At 38.0% G+C, this 12857-nt stretch overlaps 1 protein-coding gene across 1 annotated transcript in view; it reads right to left on the reverse strand.

The window, feature by feature from the left end:
• The window catches only part of PDZRN4 (PDZ domain containing ring finger 4), a 419386-nt gene that overhangs the window by 22211 nt on the left and 384318 nt on the right, over positions 1 to 12857 (reverse strand). Inside the window, exon 6 of the mRNA XM_069584607.1 lies at positions 507 to 605. Within this exon, the coding sequence (XP_069440708.1) occupies positions 507 to 605 (99 nt within the window). The remainder of the gene's footprint in view (positions 1 to 506; positions 606 to 12857) is intronic.

A 12857-nucleotide genomic window follows, 5' to 3' on the forward strand; every position in this document is an offset into this window, starting at 1 on the left:
ATAAAACAAACTAATGGATGCCCTTCTTGGATATGATATTCAAATTTGTCCATCTTCAGCAGAGTAAAATATTAGATTTTTAGTAAATATTTAGATTTTAGATTGAAAATATTAGATGTCAATATTAGATTTAAAACAATTAGTTAATGCGATTGCTAACAAGTCAGATAAAAGACACAGCAGGGATGGAAAGACAAATGTTTGCTGATCAAAAACTTTGCCTGACTTCTGGCATATTTATGGGACTTTATTCAAATTTAGACAATGTAACCATTTTTGCACTCTTTCTTACTGGGATTCTGCGGTGAAAGCAGCCACGTTAAATAAGCTGATAATAATTACATTACTTGGGCAGCATAATTTACTTCTTTAATTGGAAATGACAAGTATTGGAACATGGCCAGTTCTTCACATTCAAGCCTCCCAAGGATTTTCTCATTGTGAGTCATTTCACTCCATTGCTCGCCGTCTGCCTCCCCTAATCTCTCTTCCATGGCATTTCTTACCTTGCTGACATAAATGCCGGTGTCTTCTTCATCATCCGTTCGGTAACAGACTGTCAGACCCAGCTTCTCTTGACTGCTAACACGACACAACTCAACCTCCTGGGAGAAAAACACAGAGACCGACATTTATCTCAGAGAGAAATCCCACAGCAGGATGCAGAACTCACTGATATTCTCTGGGTCATCCTGGGATGTTTTCACAACTATTACCTGACATTTGAATTAACCTATGTTACCAAAATCCTCAAAATTCACTCTCAACATATATATCTGTATGATCAGGCCAACGTTTTAAATTTTAATTATAAAGCTGGAGATGCGCATTTTTTGCATTAAGTTATAAAACTTAAAAAACACAAATGATGTTCAAATAAAATATGTATAAATCAATAATGTGGAATCAAGAAAATACTTGGGAATGTCAATGTAGGTAGCAAAATGTTTATAAAACTATTCAGAGTTCCTGTGTTTTTATTTTAATAAAACAAAATAAAATTAAAACAAAAAAGATGAACTGGACTCTGCATCAATTCTTCGAGTTTTATATATGATGATAGTTTTGTGTAGCTAGGCCAAGATTTTCTATTATCTTGTAGCAACTCTCAGCCTTGAAAAGAAATGGGTTCATCCAGGCTGCAGCAAGAGACATCAACAGTCATATGGGCAGAGGCAATGATTCAAAATGCAGCAGTAAATGAACAAGGAATCACATTTACTGAAACACATGGCTAAGGGGCTTGAAATGTCAGTCTTTAGGTAATATATATTGAATCTATTTCCTGATTTATGTTCAGTAAAATAATAATAAATTTCAGTGTATTTCATTTTTATATAATGAAATAGACTTGTACTGCTCTCAGAAGCAGATGACTTTAGAATAAATTGCATAATTCCAAACAGTAAAACACCGATTGGTGCTCTTATCATGGAGAACGTGTTCCTATTGGATGGAGCGTATAAGGCCCTTCAGTAAATAATCGGATGAGGAAGAGCAGAATAAATTTAAATTGGAAATGACCAAATGACCAGATCTAGACCAAGTTTCTAAACCTCAGGTTTTGTGGGAGTTATGAATTTGTCTGTCTTGCTTAATACTCTTTTTCACTAGGGCCTAGATCAGGGACAGTCTCAGTGTGGGAACTCAGCCCATGCTGGTTGAAGGATAATGGCTTTTATTTCAAAACATGTCTGAGTGTTTGTCGTTTTTTGTAAACCAATAATCAATCTTTCCTCTTTAATTGGAGATCGATTTTGTGTGCATGCATTGAGTGTGTGTGTGTGTGTGTATGTGAATGAACAGAATAAAGTTTAATATAGTATCCATTATCTCAAGCAGTTACCAGGACTAAACAAAGAGATACTCACTCAGTTTCAAACTAGAGGATATTTCCAGTGCACACTGCTACATTGGAAGAAGTATCTTCCATTTTAACTTTGTATTTTAGCGAAGGACTTGTCATTGGAAAATAACCATTTATTTTAATGACATACTACAAACCATATGTTCTACTTGCCATAGGTAAATCCTTAACAAGGATAGACTGTCATAACGATTTCACAGCTAACAGCAAATAAAAGAAAACTTAAACCTTGCATCTTGAGACATGTACTGCAAATTGGTGAAGTACATGAAATCATGACCAATGCTGACTTTCCAGGTGGTGGACAAAGATACTCTAAACTACACTACAGGGCTTAAAAAGGGCATAGCATATGCTGAACAACAACAAAAAAACTCTTTTCACCTAGAGGAAAAATAGGAAATAGTGACATGTTTTATCACCAGAAAAACAAAAAGTACACACTCATGAAGGGCATTTTCAAAACTGGCAACAATTAATGCCTCCAGAGGGAAAGAATGCTTGACTAAAACTGTAACATTATGAAGGAATTACGGCAACAAAAGAGCTCTAATTACAGCAATCAAGTGTATACAGCTAAGGAGTAAAAAAGTTTGTGATTTCTAAGAGACTTACAAGGAAATCTAAACATCCCATAAAGAACTTATGGGATGAGAGTGGGAACTTAAAATTAAAGCAAATGTGGAGCTGAAATCCATTGACTTTCTTTGTCTTTCCAATAGCACAAGAGAAACACCCCACATTGGGGGAAGTCATGTCCAGAGGGAAGCATTTCTTTTCTGAGTGTTTTCTCTGCACTCTCAATGGTGTACTATTGTTTTGGTGTTTGTTTAAAAGATGCATATCTAAATATCCTGTAATAGAGGTGGAACCAATCTATTAAAACAAAAAGGGCAAAATCACCCATAAATATCAATATTGCAGACCATTTAGTAAGAATTGCAAGGAAATGGAGATCTGAGAAACCAAGGTCATATTGAACCTAAGCAAAATTGTGAAGCAGGTCTCGAAATTACCCACAGCACCTTTGTTTTCAACAGCATCTCTTCCTCTGCCCTTTTAAGATACTGGACACCCTGCTTCTATTTCTCTAGCTTCCTGGAGTTCCTAAGGTCTGTTTACCTAGGAAGCCATTGGTATTCAGGTTTGTCATCCTAATTACCTCCTAGCAAAACCTGGCCCTTGGTATCATCTTCCATTATCTCACAAGTAGCTCTTGAGATATAAAGAAAATAATAAATATTTCCTAAGGGGATCATTATTAATATTTTTTAAAAATGTTGTCCCATCCAGTGTTTGGTTTACACCAATAAAGACTGAGCATACACTTCCTATTACAAGCCTTAATTCAAAGGACTGAACTTATGGAAGTAAGATTCCAGGCTCTGAAGAAGATTCAAGTGAGATTTCCTGCAGTCCACAGACCACCTAACACCAGCCTGAAGAGTGGACTTGCAATTCTTTCTTTGGTTGAGAATGTTTCAGGTATTACATATTTCATATTGGTCCACAGAAGCATACACTTTAGAATCAAAGTTTCTTTAATTCTATGACCAAATAATTTATAAGCCGCTAGCTATAGACCGTTTTGTTTGTATGAGGCAAAGGTGACATTGTAAAGGCTGCTTATCTGAAAGGCGTCCTCTAGCCCGGGTTTCATTTAGTATTCTCTTCACAGTGCACACGAGCCTCTGACTTCTGAAGAAACAACCTCCTGGTAATAGACAATGTTTTCCCTAACAACTTTCATGCCTTTCCCTCTGTCACGAGGAGGCTGTTTGATGAAAAACATAAAAGTGAAATGCTATCTCTGTACATTTTCTCTGCGAAGACAATTCTCGGGCATCTACAAATCAAAGCCAAGTCCGCCTGGATGGCACTGCTAACCATCCATAAGGCATTTGCAACTAGAATGGAAGAATCACTTCATACACCTGGTGAAACCACATTAATTTTGGCTTAAATGTGCTTTAAGGTCTTACATTCTGGGAATATGTATAATCCCTTAAAAAATCATGCCATAATATCTAATTCTGTGAGAAACTGATTATGAAGGTTGAGGGTGGAGTAAGGGATTAAAGTTAGTTAGTAGAATTTACTGTGAAACATCCTTCAAATTGTAGAAAGAATGGGATTTTTATATAAATTGGTTGCACTACAGTGCTGTGAAAGTTTTATGTTTTAATGATTCGGTCTCAGGTGGAAGAAGGAAGTTAAAAAATATAAACACATTTGCTTTTTAGGTGGAATTCTCTTGTTGGAAGATCTGAGGCTTGAAGCTGCCTGCAATGTTCTTTTATTGGAGTGTAATTGCTTTACAATGTTGTGTTAGTTTCTGCTGCACAACAATGTGAATTTAAGCAAATTGTTTCTATACTCCAGAGAGCTTGAGGCCCATGACATGAGTGAGAAAATTCAGAGGCAATCAGTACTAAAGGGCTTCCTCTGAGGCTCAGTGGTAAAGAATTCACCTATAAAGCAGGAGCTGCATGAGATATGGGTTAGATCCCTGGGTCGGGAAGATGGCCTGGAGGAAGGCACAGCTACCCACTCTAGTATTCTTGCCTGAAGAATCCCATGGACAGAGGAGCCTGGCAGGCTGCAGTCCATATGCTCACAGAGTCAGACATGACTGAAGCGACTTAGCACAGCACGGCAATCAGTACTACACAAGTCAGAATGAAAACCAGGGCTAGACAGAATGGTCACTGATACCAGTTGACAATCCAGAGAAGGGGTCTAGTGTGTTCATATTTTTCTTTTAATTTTATTTCCTTTTTATTGATAAGACAACATGTGCTGTGTTGTGCTCAGTTGCTCAGTCATGTCCAACTCTTTCTGACCCCATGGACTGTAGCCCGCAAGGCTCCTCTGTCCATGAGGCATTCTCTAGGCAAGAATACTGGAGTGGGTTGCCATGCCCTCCTCCAGGAGATCTTCCCAACCCAAGGAGAGAACCCAGGTCTCCCGCAATGCAGGCAGATTCTTTAACATTTGAACTACCAGGGAAGCCCAAGAATACTGGAGTGGGTAGCCTATCCCTTCTTCAGGGGAACATCTTGACCCATGAATTGAACTGGGGCCTCCTGCATTGCAGGCAGAATTTTTTAACCAGCTGAGTTACCCTGGAAGCCCCATAAGACAACATATCCGTTATTTTATCAGCTTAGCTTTAATCATATATAACTATATTGAATTTTGTAATGTTTGATTACTAACTAGTGAAGTACCACACTTAGTTGTTCCAACAAGATCTTTATTTAAAATGAATTAAGTGGGAATCAAGATTGCTGGGAGAAATATCAATAACCTCAGATATGCAGATGACACCACCCTTATGGCAGAAAGTGAAGAGGAACTAAAAAGCCTTACTAAAGACGCTTACTCCTTGGAAGAAAAGTTATGACCAACCTAGATAGCATATTCAAAAGCAGAGGCATTACTTTGCCAACAAAGGTCCATCTAGTCAAGGCTATGGTTTTTCCAGTGGTCATGTAAGAGTTGGACTGTGAAGAAAGCTGAGTGCCGAAGAATTGATGCTTTTGAACTGTGGTATTGGAGAAGACTCTTGAGAGTCCCTTGAACTGCAGGGAGATCCAACCAGTCCATTCTGAAGGAGATCAGCCCTGGGTATTTTTTGGAAGGAATTATGCTAAAGCTGAAACTCCAGTACTTTGGCCACCTCATGCGAAGAATTGACTCATTGGAAAAGACTCTGATGGTGGGAGGGATTGGGGGCAGGTGGAGAAGGGCATGACAGAGGATGAGATGGCTGGATGGCATCACCGACACCATGGATGTGAGTTTGAGTGAACTCCGGGAGTTGGTGATGGACAGGGAGGCCTGGTGTGCTGCGATTCATGGGGTTGCAAAGAGTCGGACATGGCTGAGTGACTGAATTGAACTGAACTGAAGCGGGAAATATGAAAACTTTAACCTCCATATCCATGAGAAGCTTAGATACTGTATTATGGAAAAATCATTTTGATTCACTATCTCCTGGATAGTGAAAATCAGGAATAAAGTTCAATAAGAAATAAACAAAAAACCTCCTGAAATACTCAAATTGCTGTCTCATTTCAGGTTTGGACACCTCAACTCCAAATATTCATAACAAATTACTGCAACTAGCAACTAAATCACATTTTGTAGAGATATTAGGATAAAAGTGAAACATATAGTCTTGTCTTTACAATGACACCTTTTATCTCACCACTTAGATGAAGTGAATGGTTGATGAAGACATAACCACTTTCCCTTCTTGATGATGTTGTCGCAAAATACAGGTAGCATTTAACCCCCAGTTTCCTGTTCTTAGAGACTTTTTCTTTCTGGATCCTTTGAGAAATAAAGGTGCCACATTTTCCTTGACCCGGACTGTCTCTTTCTTGCGGCCTCTGAATCACCTTAGGAAGTCTTAAATTACCCATTTGGAATAAATCTTACACCTTAACAAAGAAAAAGATGTTAATTTTGTTTATACTTTTAACTGAGGGAGGGAATGGACTCATGGTGCCCGTAATTGAGTCCGTGTCATGAAATCTGGACCAGGAATAGAAATGGGAAACTTAACATCAAGGTGAGTGTGAGAAGTGGTTTGTATCATTCTGCTGTGTCAGTTATAGAGTCAGGCCAGCTTCATGCACACCTGCCCTTTAATGGGCTTTCACTCAGCCCTGCTCTGTCTGCATCAAAGAACAAAGACAGGGGAGGAAACCATGGAAACATGCTGGTTACATCAGATATGTTTTTTGCCTTATTTTGAGCTTGTGCCTTTTGAGAAAGCTGCACTTGTTTTTAGATATTGGATCATATAGTTTATCTTTGTAACCCTGGGTTTTTCAGAGTTGACACTTGAGATTTGAACAAACATTAAATGATCATTTATTAGCTTATAAATGACAGCAATGTTAATATCCATAGTCATTTTTTGTCTATGTTTTGTGATTTGTATGTTAGCTCTTAGCTGGTCTCCATCAAAATAATTCAACATATCATAGAAAACTATGGAAAAGACTACTCCAAAATGTTATCTCCATAGTTGCTTTCCTTCTAAAATATCCACTTTAGCATTTCATGCTCTGATCAGCTCAGATACTCTTCCATTCCCACTCCAGCATTTGTGCTTTCTCAGGGGACCTTGAACTAGTTGACTTTTCACTATCAATAATTCCCTTATGCCCTCTTCTCTCTCCTTGCCCAGCTTGAAACTGCAGTTAGTAACGATACTCTTTTAAAATTCCAGAACCCCCTCATTGTTCTCTGCCTTCACCGTATCACCCAGCAAAGGTCAATCACTGTTAAGCCCAACTGTTCACTCCCTTGGGTTTTCACCTAAATGGCTGCAGTATGGCCCTGGAGGAAAAGGCACAGTCATGCAAACCACATGGACTGCTTTCACTGTAAATTCATTCCCACAAACCTCAAATGGGCCATCAACACTGGTTGACAATCCCATACGCTTCCTTTGTGAAGCTACTCTTCTTTCTTCATAAATTTTCCAATTAAATATGCCCACTCTCAGCTGATGGCCTCCCCTCATACTTCACAGGATACTAAGAGATTCTTATTACTCATAGCCAATCATTCTATTTCACACTTTGTGGGAAAAAAAATAAACCATGAGATGGAAACTGCTACATCTTCCCTCCATTCAGCATATTAATCTAAATTCATCTGTATCCACCCCGTCGAGTAGAAACCCCACAACAATGATGATCCACTCTAGGTTAAGGGTCGCTGACAGAATCAAATAAAAAACTTGGAAGACATAATAGAATAGACTGGGTGTTCACCAAGCCTGAATTCCCAAGCAGAGAACTTTGACCATGTAAAGGCACAGAGATAGGGAATGCATGACATGTTAGATGAGCTTTAAGTAGTTAGTGTGTGTGAAGCTAAGGGTTGAAGACTGGAGTGGGTGAAAATAAATTCATGGTGAAAAATAAAACTGGAAAAGTGGCAAGATCATGGAAAAATGACTATACTATATTAAGTAATTATATCTGCAAAAAAATAAAGAAGACTAACTGAAAAAGGAACTAACATAGTCTGACTTGCAGTTTGGAAAATGGCTACAGAGGTAGCATGGCCCATGAGTTGTAGGGGTTAAGAGATGAGCACACAAGTGGGGAATGTTATCAACACATGAAGGAGAAGGTAAGGTTTTGAATGCCAACTGTGTCAGTCCTTAAACACTGTTACTATTATTGCTACTTTATTGATGAGGAAAATGAAGCATAGAGATAAGTCAACTAACTTGGCCAGAGACACGCAGTTAAGTCAGAGGCAGAACTGAGATTCAAGTCCTAACTGAAGGACTTCAGTTCTCAACAGCTCCTTCCTCTGTTTCCATATATAACTCGTTCTCATTTTTCTGTTTTCAGCTTAAATAATATCCTGGGTAGTGTCCCTCTCCATCACTCTTTCTCAAGCAGGTCTTTAAATTCTCTACAGAAATTTCACCGATGCTTAGAAACTTCTTGACAACTATGATTATTTATTCATTTTTATTAGCAAATTTATATTTGTTTAGATTGCTTACTTTTTACTGTCTTTTCCCTTTACTATCCTATAAGCATGTATTTTATCTAGTGTTTTTCATATCCCACAAGCCTTAGATATGAATCAAACTCTTGAGGACAGTGCCATGCCATCTTCATTGCATTCCTAATGCCAGCAAAATCTGGGAACTTATGAGAAGTCCCACAGGCATCTTTTGGATGAGCTAACTACTATAGTGAAGTTGGATATAGACTATAATTGCTTTGGCATATTTGTACCTCAGTATAATTATATTTAATTAAGTAGAATATATTCAGAAAACTGTTCAAACAATAAATGTGACTTATTCTCTTATAATCTCTGCCAACAAAATAATCAGAGTGAGCTGGAAAAATAAAGCAAAATTAACTATAAAGTACAAATTCTAAGAATTTCTCTAGCACATTTAGTGTGTATTCACTTTATTCACCTGATACTTTCTTAACACCTGCTATGTACCAAGGCCCACATTTAGCACTGGAAACTTTTATATACCAAACATTGTGATAAATGTTTTGGGAATAATGTCACATTTAGTTTTATAAAAATATGACAGGCTAATATAGTGCATCGTAGTTATTTATGATCCAACCAGCATTCAATTACTTTCTTTTTGGAAACATTAACCCATATTTCTTGTGCAGAATTGCACCTTCTTCTTTCTTTATCTGCTTGTTTGTTCAATGCTGATTTCAGCTTTGGGAGCAGTCATGTGACCCAGACATCAGTCAATGAGTGTATTTTATTCATCAACTGTAATGATCATTTTAAGAATGGATATTTGATAGAGTTTAATTAAGCCCATCAATATCAGGCCCGAGACCTCTGTTGAAACTCTTGAGAAAAGAACACTTGTCTTTCCTGTTGTACTTGAGCCTACAAGACTATAGGAACAGCTCAGATCTTCATTTTCCCACAATATGTAGACCCTAGGAATAAATCCAGCAAAGAGGAGGTAAACGCCAAAAGATGGAGAAAGATTGAAATTTACTCACATCATTTGAGTCCCTGGATCAAATTATGCTTGAAACAGGATCTTCTGGAATTTTCAACTCAAAAAGTTAATACATCTCTTTTTCCCCTTAAGTATCTGTTTTGGGTCATATATCTTTTTGGATCAGAGTCCCAATTGATATTGGAAGATGTTACAAATTTCATTTTACATATAAAACAATTCAGGATCAGTATTTAGTAACTTACCTAAGGTTACTTAGCAACCATTTGTCTGAGTCAGAAACTGAACATAGGTTTTTTTTCTTTTACTCTGAAGCTTGTTTTTTCAATCAATACACTCTTATAGTTCAACGATGATTTAAAAGCTCATTGTGTAGACTGAGGCTTAAAAACATAAAGAACTCACAAAAGTGCAAAGACATACATGGTAAAAGATAGATGAGATGAGGCAAGCATCAAGAGATGAGCCAAAAGAGGAAAAGTTCCAAAGAGAAGCTACCTTCATGCAGAGGGTGAGAAATTCAGTGCAGCTTTGCAAAGGGTGCTGAAGGGAATATGAACAGAGGACGCCAGAGACTTGTTAGGACCAAATTCTAAAAGGTCTCATGACAAAAATACTGGGCAGAAAAGGGAGAGGGAGGCCAATATGCAAAATTTAGAGTGTTTCATCTTCTATAAACAACACTGAATTATGAAACTAAGACTATTGAAAGAAAGGATTTGACTGTTTAGCATTCAGCTGAGGCAGATGCATACATTTCTCCTATTTTATTTTCAAAGCAGATTAAGTTTTGAGGAAATTAATATACTCATAATTTATTTCACAGGGTTATTTGGAAGGAAATTCTAGACACTACTTATCCTCCAACTTTTATTAATAGAAACGACTTCCCCACATTCACCTGATAATTTAGTGGCAGAGCTAAGATAGAAGCCAAGTCTCCTAACGTTTATTCAATCACTCTTAATAACTGTTATCATGTTGGTTCTTATATTATTCCTTGAGCAATTCTCATCTGGGATGGTAAGTTGGGGTGTGCATGGAGAAGAGTGTGTTGGGATGGGAAAATCATTGCAAGAAATGAGAGAAGCTGATGGAAGTGGGTTATGAAGGTGAAATGTATGGAAGCAGGAACAAGATTGACCAGTGGTGTTAGCTTAGGTAGACTGAATCATTGCTGGGCTGGATGGATCACTAGTTGGAATCAAGCTTGTTGAGAGAAATATCAACAACCTCAGATATGCTGATGATACCATTCAAATGGCAGAAATTGAAGAGGAACTAAAGAATTTCTTGATGAGGGTGAAAGAGGAGTGTGAAAAAGCTGCCTTGAAAATCAACATGAAAAAAGGATTATGGCAGCTGATCCCATCACTTAATGACAAATAGAAGGGGAAAATTGGAAACTGACAGATTTTATTTTCTGGGGCTCAAAGATCACTGTGAACCGTGACTGCAGCCATGAAATTGAAGAGACGCTTGCTTCTTGGAAGGAAAGCTATGACAAACCTAGACAGTGTATTAAAAAACAGAGACATCACTTTGCTGACAAAGATCTGTATAGTCAAACCTATGGTTTTTCCAGTGGTCATGTATGGATGTGAGTTGGACCACAAAGAAGGCTGAGTACTGAAAAACTGATGCTTTTGAATCATGTTGTAGGAGAAGACTTGTGAGAGTCCCTTGGACTGTAAGGAGATCAAACCAGTCAGACCTAAAGGAAATCAACCCTGAATGTTCATTTAGGGCTGGAAAAGGACTGATGTTGAAACTAAAGCTCCAGTACTTTGGCTATCTTATGTGAAGAGCTGCTTCATTAAAAAGACCCTGATACTGGGAAAGATAGAAGACAAAAAGAGAAGAGGGAAGCAGAGGATGAGATGGTTAGACAGTATCACTGACTCAGTGGACACAAATTTGAGCAAACTCTGGGAAATAATGGATGACAGAGAAGCCTGGTGTGCTGCACTCTGTGAGGCCGCAAAGAGTCTGACATGGCTTAGCGAGTGAGCAACAACAACAGCAAACTGGATCAGTGTGCTAGCAGAGAAGGGCTTGAGTTGACTTTTTTTTAGAAGTATTCTTTCAAACCTTTGAGTCTACAGCAGATTTAAAAAGAAAAAATAGCACACTAAAATTTCATACACAAGTGTTGTTCATTCTCTGAAAGCCTCAAAATGCCTATTGCCATTCTCATAGTATGTGTTTCACCTGGTCCTGCTGTCTTTAGTGTATCTCTACTCCTGGCAATTGTAAGCTATCTTTCCTTTAGTTGCTGAAACTAGCTTTTTCAAAAGAAAGTGTTAACAGCATTTCTTTGATATTAACCATGTGCATTCTGAAAAGTAAATAGTTGAAAAGGCCAGGGTGACCCTTTGTGTCGTGGTAGTCCCTTGTTCAATGACTGTGCTTCTTGGTAACATTTATCATCATGCTTTCAATCTGGCTGTGTTTTAAGTAAAGGAGATCTGAAATGCTGTTTCAGGGTAAAAAAGAAATCATTTTGAAGAGGCAGGCATTCACTTGAGAAAGACAAAATATCTTTTACCGAAATATAAGACAACTGTAGCTATTTCTGGGTAGTTAGGTGAGCATATTAAAGGAATAAAAGTATAATCTACACATTCACAAAATGATCCTAAGGAGCACCTAAAAATGAACTGAGTAAAGAGGGGCTGAAATAGGTTATAAATATCAACACTGGATGACTAAGTTATCAGTGCTTTATCTGACAAAACAATGTCATTTGGGACCCAAAATATTGGAAGACCTGTTGAATATTTAGTACAGGAATTGAGACATTCTCTATCCCTTGACAAGTATATATGGCTAAGAACAAAGTGGCAGAATGAAGAGCTAGAGGGCTGTGGTCTAAGAAAACCCAAGAAGACGTATACGTGGCTTTGGTGAGTAGGGCTCAAACGCCACTCCAGAGGGCACAGAGTTTAGTAGAGACGGTAGATTTATTGTGAACTTGAGTGCATCTGTGCTGTCTCTTGAGTCATGTCCAACTCTTGGCAACGTTGTGGACTGTAGCCCTCCAAGCTCCTCTGTCTGTGGGATTCTCCAGGCAAACTACTTGAGTGGGTTGCCATGCCCTCCTCCAAGGGCTGTTCCCATCCCAGGAATTGAACCCACAACTCTTATGTCTCCTGCATTGGCAGGGGAGTTCTTTACCATTAGTGCCACTTGGGAAGCTCCATTGTGAACTTAAGCTTAAAGGAATCAATCTGGGGCATGACAGCAAAAGCTGCTTTTTGAACTTGAATGGTGATATTAATCTAAATTTATCAGATAATATTCCATTTTTCATGCTCCATTTTGGGACAATATACTGATATGCAATATAATTTTTTTTTACTAGTAATAGTGCAAACCCACTGTTTTCTTCAAGGTAGGGAAATAAATTGCAAAACTTACACAAAACCTATGAATATTTTACATTGTAAAACAGAATAAATTTGTGTATCTGGAAGTGGGTCAAAGGAAAAA

The sequence above is a fragment of the Ovis canadensis genome, chromosome 3 (genome assembly GCF_042477335.2).
Source record: "Ovis canadensis isolate MfBH-ARS-UI-01 breed Bighorn chromosome 3, ARS-UI_OviCan_v2, whole genome shotgun sequence".
In the NCBI taxonomy this organism is placed as follows: Eukaryota; Metazoa; Chordata; class Mammalia; order Artiodactyla; family Bovidae; genus Ovis; species Ovis canadensis.